We start from the raw sequence: 7,658 nt of genomic DNA on the forward strand, positions 1-7,658 counted from the left end.
AAATATTATGTTTACTATAATTACAGCTGCTGAATGGGCCAAAAGAACACACTGCTGTTATCATTACCCAGACCAGCCATTCTAAAATATCACATTAATGTGTCGCCCAACTCAGGAAGTGAACCAAAGAGCGAAAATAAACTTGACCTTACTTAACTGATCTGTCAGTACATCTGAGACTCCTATTAATTCTGAGAACAGAGTTTGATGTAAAGAAGCGAAAAGAGTCAAATATTATGATAATCTTTTTTTTTTTATTTTCCTCTGAAAAAAATCACAGAAATAACAATCACTTCAAAACTGCAGGACAGGATTTGAAAGGGTGAAACACTTAAATTCACATTTTTTTTGTTTTTTATTTTTTGCTTGACAGCTGAACATGGATCTGAGGGAGTTTCTTAGATGATGATGGTAAGACAACATGACGTGACAACATTTTCATACCAAATTCTTGCTACAGTGCATTTGATATTTGACTCCCTTTTAAAGGTTTCAGAACAATACAGACGCTGAGTGCACAGTTTTTATGTTGCCTTTAATCAATGCTTAGACTGTGCAGTGAATCATAATGACAGACATTGATGTGTCATTGTAACACTGAGGCACAACACTAAACCTAATGTAGCCCTAAAGATCACCAAACCTACAATATAAATCTGGATGCAGGGAGTCAAAGAGAGCTGCTTGCCCCTGCCTCATTACCACAGCTGATGTGCCTCTGAAAGGCCGCTGATGCCCCAAACCTCTACAGTGGAGCTGCTTAATGGCTGACAGATCTGACTGGTTGTACTGGGCAGCCTCCAGGAGTGAATGTGTCAATGTGTGTAACCGTGTGAGTGTGTGCAGGGTGTTCCTGAAAAGCCCTAAATGAAACTCCCCGGAAGAATTAAAAAGTAATCATGTCTATTCAGCGATCAATTCATTAATCACAGTGCTATTGATCATCTACTGAGCGCCAAAAAACTAAAGCCAGAAATCAGATGTTTATGCGTCATATCTCGTTTCATGAAATATTTGCTATCTCAAGGAGCTTCTGCATTGTTTTTTTTTTCTGTTTCATAAATAAATATCTCGTCCAATAAGGAATATAAAAACAACTGTAACATCATTACTTTAAAAAGTGTTGAAGGTGGTTAAAATCTCTATAAATACAGTTAGCTTAAATAAATAAATTAAAATTATAAATATTCCGTTTACTGTACACAAAAAAAAGAAGATGGACTTGTGCAGGAAAATACAAAATGCTGTCTGTTGAGAGAAAAAAATCCAGGTTTGAGCTCTCGGTGTTCAAAATCTTATCTTGTTCAGTTCAGTCTGGAACCTCTTTTCACGCAGTCCAGAAGCAGCACAGACTCTTGACATGTTCCTTCTCCTTCTCGTCCCTTCGCGCTCCTCACGTCACCGGTCCATCCTCGGGGCGTTAGTATTCCAGTTTCAGGCGGGCCATCTTTTTCTGAGGCCTTCAGGAATATGTTCAGCTGCCCGTTCATTTCTTTCATCTGAATATCAGGCAGAGGATCAGGCAGACAACAACCTCTGTTCCCTTCTTCATGTAGGATCCTTTTTTCCTCCAGAACCTCCTTTGGCGGTTCACTTCTCTTTTTCTATTTTGAGGTAGAATTTCCGCATCTTTGCCTAACGTGAAAAAAAAGAGGCAATGAGCAAAACCTGATTTCATCCAGACAACAAAGAAGAAAGAAACATGAAGATGTTTGTCAGTGTATGTGTTCGTAGGCCTGCTCCTCTCCACTCACCTCTCTTTGTCTCTTCAGTGGTTGGACGCTAACCCTAGTTTGACCTTCTCTTCATTCTCTACATCATACGCTCCCCGCTTGTGAAACCTGCAATAAACAAAAGAAAAGGAGCTTGTTCAGACTATTTGCTGCGTCTTGTCTTTGACAGGTATCGGCTAAGCCTCAAGTAAAACCCTTTATCTGTGTGTATGGTGGTTCGTGTGTGTTTGCGTGGTGAATCTGAGAGCCTTTTTCCTCACCTGAGCAACAGCAGAAGGCCTATGATGATGAGGCAGACGGACGACAGCACCACCGCCACCACGGCCAGGGCTGTGGTCCGGTTGTAGCCCTCCTGGGGTTTCTCCAAGGGCAGCGTGAAAAACTGACACCTTTCACCAGAGTAACTCGGGTTGCACCTGCAGACAGGACCGAGACGGAGTCGGTGAATACGAGCTTAATAATTCAGTGGCTCGGGGTTGGTGGAGGATAGATGTAGCGCTCATACTTACACACAGGATGGGGAACGGACGTCCTTCACGTACTTGCAGGTGCCGTGAATGCAGAAATCCTTATACTTCCTCAGGCATGGATTCCTCTTCTTCCCCTTGCCTTTCCCCTTCTTTCTCCCCTTTCCTCTCCTTCTCTTTCCTTCAGTGCTTTCCGCCTCCAGGATGGCAGACGGGTCTTTCGGTTTGCTTGACATGGCGACTAAACCAAAAAGGGAACAAAAAAGAGGAAAAAAAACTTCGATTATATTGTCTTTCTTAAGGAAGCAAGTAAAAACTGAATCAGGAATATGAGAAAAACAGCAAACTTGACTGCCTTACCTTGCGGCAGTTCCAGTCCATAGTCTCCAGACATGCCATCTTCGTACTCATCTTCATAATACTCATCATCGTAGTCCTCCTCCTCCTCCTGACCATACTCCACTGTTGTTGCACCCACGCTTACGCTCTCCTCCTCTGCCCCCCTGTCTTTGGTTGTGTCCAGAAGCTTGAAAACAGCTCTGTGCCGCTGCCTGTCGCTCTCATACCTGTCGACTGCAGCACCACTGGCCATTCTGGACACCACTGGAGGAGACAATAAGAGGGTTTCAAATGTTAGCAGTGCATGGTAAGTGTTTGATACACTCTTTAACAGAACAGACTTCCAAAAAAAAAAGTCCTCCTCTAGGGGACAATTAATGCAAACAGGTTAGTGTGCCAGGGTGGGCTGGACTTCTGAGGGCAAGTTGAAACATGTTGTGCACAAGGAGGCTCCAGGCAGGATTTTTGGCTTTCAGTGCAATCCCACTGATCCCTTTTAGGAAGTGTGCAAGCTCAGATACAGAGCATGGTCTTTTGGGCTCGGTAGGTATCCACTGCCTTGCTCAGGAGCACTTCAGCAGAGCGGAACCTGGGCCAAAACCACAACTTGAAGTAGCCTCCCTCAGAGGGACAGTTTGTGGGCTTTGGATGGGAAATACAGTGGGTGATCTGGTGGGTGGGGAGCCAGATAGAAGTTGGCATATACTCTCTCTGTGTCATGCACACACACACACAAAATGCATGGACAGACCGTTAGCTAATGTCAGGCAAGAATATGAGTTAAAAATAAATGTATCCAGTTACATAAAGCATGCTCTAAAATAGAGAGATGACCCCATTAGCTCCTGAATAGACCTGGCATCATGAAAACCGTTGCCTTAAAGGTTATGAAGTTTACAAGACATGTTATTAGCTCGGCCATGCATGAGTGGTTGACGCCAATAGCCGAGAAGAGACGGCGTGGCACAGGTCGAAATGTCAAACACAATAACCCAAGTCCACAGAGAAACAACTTATTTTACATGAGCGCACATGGAACTCACCCAAGGCGTGAACCAGCAGGAGCACAACACCGAAAATCCTCATGATGCGCCTACTTCCAGTGATCTTCAGGGGAAAAAGTCAAAAATATATGTGAGGTTCAAGTATTCCTTCCACTTGTTCCGGATCTAAATATTCCTTCGCTTCTGTCTTTCTTTTCTGTTTTTCTTTCTTTCTTTCTTTTTCTCTTCTCTCGGTGTGTTTCTATGGATTAATTCCGCTTGTTTGCGACCTCTTCGTGCGCCTTCGGAGGGCTGGTGCGTTACGGTCTGAGGGGAGCGCAGAGAGAGCATCCGCAGAGAGGCACGGCCGTATTTATGGGCCCCTGCGCTTCACCACGCCTACAGCGGCCGCGCAGTGAGCTGCACTGTGAGGGGGCTGCTGCGCGACAGCGGATGACAAGATGCGCACTGACGCTGTGCGAAGTGTGCGCTGATGTTGCACAGATATTAGCACATGAGACACATTAATGAATGGATTATTAATCACTCTGGTGGAGATTGAGAGCAAAGGGCCGTTTTGACTTGAAATGAATGTTACTCTGACGGTCACGGTGGCAGGCATTACTAAGGTATTAATATTTTAGTAGATGGGATTTTGCCCACTCTAAAATGTACTGTAGTGCATCCTGTGGAGGTTTCTGTGGAAGCTGTTAGGAAATCATTATATGGTTATTTTCTAGCAATGAATTAATTTTGTCAATCCCACCTTCTTCTTAAAGCTAGACCTACCTTTTAAGACACTCTCATTTCTGTAATTGTATTTCATTTTTGCGTGTTTGTTTGTTTGTTTGTTTGTTTGTTTGTTTGTTTTTGGTCAAACACGCATGAAACAAAAAATAAACAAGAAATAAATATTTCCACAAAGTAGTGAAATCTACGCCTTTTTACTAACTTTGATGATTGACATGTATGTTTTTTGACCCATGCACTCACGCTTGCACCCTGGCTCAAGAGAAAATTTCTTTCTTTTTATTTTTGAATTGAATTGAATTGAATTGAATTGAATTGAATTGAAGATTCAGTGCTTCTTAATCCAGATGAGTCCAGTGAAACACACATATGAGTGTAAAGAAGGCTCAGGTGCTCTAAAGTAGAATCATTAGAGTGATATTGAAAAACGGCAGACTAACACAACCAACAATCGAGAAAACAACGATGACAGCACGTTTTAAACTTACCTGGTGAATAATACACGCATCTTGTAAGAGCTTTCACGGGCAAGTATTGCACAGTTTGTTTGCGCCACCCCGTGGTCAAGGTGAGAGCTACATCATAGTTACCCTGCAGTCGGAGCGCTCCAGCAGGACTCTTGACCTCAGACAAAGCTCATAGCAGATTCCTCTCCTTGTACACCAAACTGACCGTGACCATATTATTCTGATGAAATAATCAGACGATTATACAAATCAGATTGATGTGAAGCTTTATTTAAGCGTTGGTTCAAATCCCGCTGCAGCAGCTGTAACTTTTTTCATTGGAGCAGTATCTGCACCATAATGCTGTGTCTGATGAACCTGCATGCATAATATGGTACCTAGAGATCTGCTGCACACACATAAAACACATGAAAAGCTTTTGATTAATACAATTGTACTTGTTTTGTTTGGCTTGGTTTACCTATTTTCTATTAAGAAAATTCAGCAGAGGGCAGTAAAGACGCGACAACTGAATGTAACAGCCCCAACAGTAAGAGGAGGATCCTCACACACACACACACACACACACACACACACACACACACACACACACAGGTAATACAGTCAAATCTGGTGAGGTTTGATGACATTAACCTGTTAAAAAGCGTAATCTACGTATGTATGTATGTATGTATGTCTGTATGTCTGTATGTATGTATATATATGTACACTGTACAGGCTGTACATGAGTGACTGTATATGTTATAGTTTGCATATTTTATTTTTCATATTCTATTTTAATGTAATTATTGGAATATCTGTTTGCATAATTATGTGTGTGCATGTGTGTAGAATTGAGGGGGTTACAACAGCATTTCAGTGTGTAATTCTCTTCCATAACTGAAAAGTACATGAAGTACTTGATGAAAGAATAACTTCACATGTTTGAGAAAATTTTCTGAAAGCAGAATGATGTGGCATGTTCACAGAGTAAGTGAAAGTAATTAAATAATTAGAAATTAAAATAAAGATGCTTTGAGTTAAAAACTTGGGCATTCATGGAGGATTAGAAATGAGGAATCACAAATGGGCTTTGGAGCATTTGGAGTGAGTGAGCTGTTTCTCAGAAGCTTTTTAAGTCCATCAGATGAAGCTCTTGAGTCAAGAGTGTTTGTCTTTGAGCTTTTTTTATTTGTTCAGGAGAAAACATACAAAAATCAGAATATCTTCAAGTTTTGAAATGTGGGCAAATTAAGAGAAGTTAGAGGACTTAGAGTTTAACTTAACTTAAACACAATACTGAATCCTGAAAGATATTTTTCGTGCTGACATCAGACTCCGACTGTTCAGACCCACTGAATCATTCACACACATTACACTGATGCAAATAGATATTATTATTCATCTGATGCTAAATTTTCCAAAGACAGTGTCATAAAAATAATATTCTACTTCACCTTACTGCTATCATGTACGTACAATAAGATGTCATGAACCTTTTTTACTTGTCATAAGCAGTCACTGTGGATATCCTGATGACCAGTTTTACATAGCACATCACATTATTATTATTATTGCACATGTTGATGAGGTTATTATAATTATGAGGTAATGCAGCTACTAACAGTGGTGAAATAAGTTATCTCAAGGGACCAAAAGCTGCAGCAGATCAAATGACAATTGCAGTCTCTAACATCCCTTTGGTGGAGACTGGCTGCTGCTGTCTTCCCCTGCATCCCTCCTCTTCCCCTGTCCTGGAGTCACTGCATACCTTGCCGACTGTCTGACAAACTGACAGAGGACTGACATGAGAAGGTGACCGTCTGTACTGTAGTCAGCCACTCTCCAGCGGTTGGTCAGCTCTGTGCTTTCACTGCGGTGCACAGTGGAGACGACTCTGGTGAAGTTAGTGCCTTCAAACTCCATCTTGAAGACCCTGTTTCTGGGGTCGGATTTCAGGGGCCCTGTTTCTGTCTTCTCAGCAAGAACTGGGGTTAACATGTCTGGAGAAGAGCTGGAGGCTGCAGGAGGAACCATCACACCTGTCGGTGCATCCATTAAAGCAGAGGGCGAGGTGTTCTCCTCCTGCTCTCAAAGGGTGTGGCTGTCTGGACTGAGCTGAAGAAACTTTTGAATGGAGACAGAGGAAAGTCCTTGAGAGCTCGTGACGAGGCTGTGGTACAGGGTGAAGATGGACTTTCTCGTGGAAATCACATTTATGCTGTTCAGAGGAGGGATCCTCAGGTTTGTAACAACCATCTCAAGGATTGGTCCCGGCCTCAGGAGTTCCGCTAAATGGAAAGGATCACATGATTGGACTGATTAAAGCCTGGATTAAAATGTCAAGTTAGCTGTGCATTTATGTCTTTCAAACACAGTTCACTCCACAGCAGGACTTACTGTGAAAAACTGACTTAACATGTTTGATTATTCATGTTGTTCAAACAATAATGTGAACTCCTTACATACTAAATATAAGAAAAAACAAATTCTATTGTATTTGGAATAAATGGATCAATTATATTACCCCAATGAGAGCAGATTTTTTATGACTTCTCTGAATGGTTTACATGTTTTCTAAAGTATAAGGCTTTTTTCTCCTTCCTTACTGTAGGCTCCCCATTATTGTAAATAGCTTGGAGTGTCAGATTTTCTATGTTCTGGCTCTCAGTTCATGGTTTTCTGTTACTAGTGGTTTTTGTATATATGGGCTGATGAGTGAAGGGAACTTAAAGTTTTTTTGGGGGAAAAAAGTTAGAAAATAATGGTAATAAAGGCGATGTTGAAGTGAGTTAAAAAAAAAAATGCCCACAAAAAAGGAAAGAATCTTGTATCTGTATTTGTATTATGTGTATAACTGTACACATTTGTTCTTTCCAAATAAAACTAAAATTAAAAAAAATAAATAAATAATGTGAACTCTTCTTTCTATTAGAAATG

At 41.4% G+C, this 7,658-nt stretch overlaps 1 protein-coding gene across 1 annotated transcript; it reads right to left on the reverse strand.

Moving 5' to 3' along the window:
- Positions 1–261: 261 nt before the first annotated feature.
- hbegfa (heparin-binding EGF-like growth factor a) lies at positions 262–3,871 on the reverse strand. Its single transcript, XM_076738391.1, has 6 exons — positions 3,583–3,871; positions 2,561–2,803; positions 2,243–2,441; positions 1,994–2,149; positions 1,755–1,841; positions 262–1,635 (listed from the first exon to the last, which is right to left on the reverse strand). The coding sequence occupies exons 1-5, from the start codon at positions 3,623–3,625 to the stop codon at positions 1,769–1,771; spliced, it is 714 nt and encodes a 237-aa protein (XP_076594506.1). The 5' UTR covers positions 3,626–3,871; the 3' UTR covers positions 262–1,635; positions 1,755–1,768.
- Between the last annotated feature and the right edge of the window lie 3,787 nt (positions 3,872–7,658).

This window comes from Chaetodon auriga, chromosome 9, assembly GCF_051107435.1.
Source record: "Chaetodon auriga isolate fChaAug3 chromosome 9, fChaAug3.hap1, whole genome shotgun sequence".
NCBI classification, from domain to species: domain Eukaryota; kingdom Metazoa; phylum Chordata; class Actinopteri; order Chaetodontiformes; family Chaetodontidae; genus Chaetodon; species Chaetodon auriga.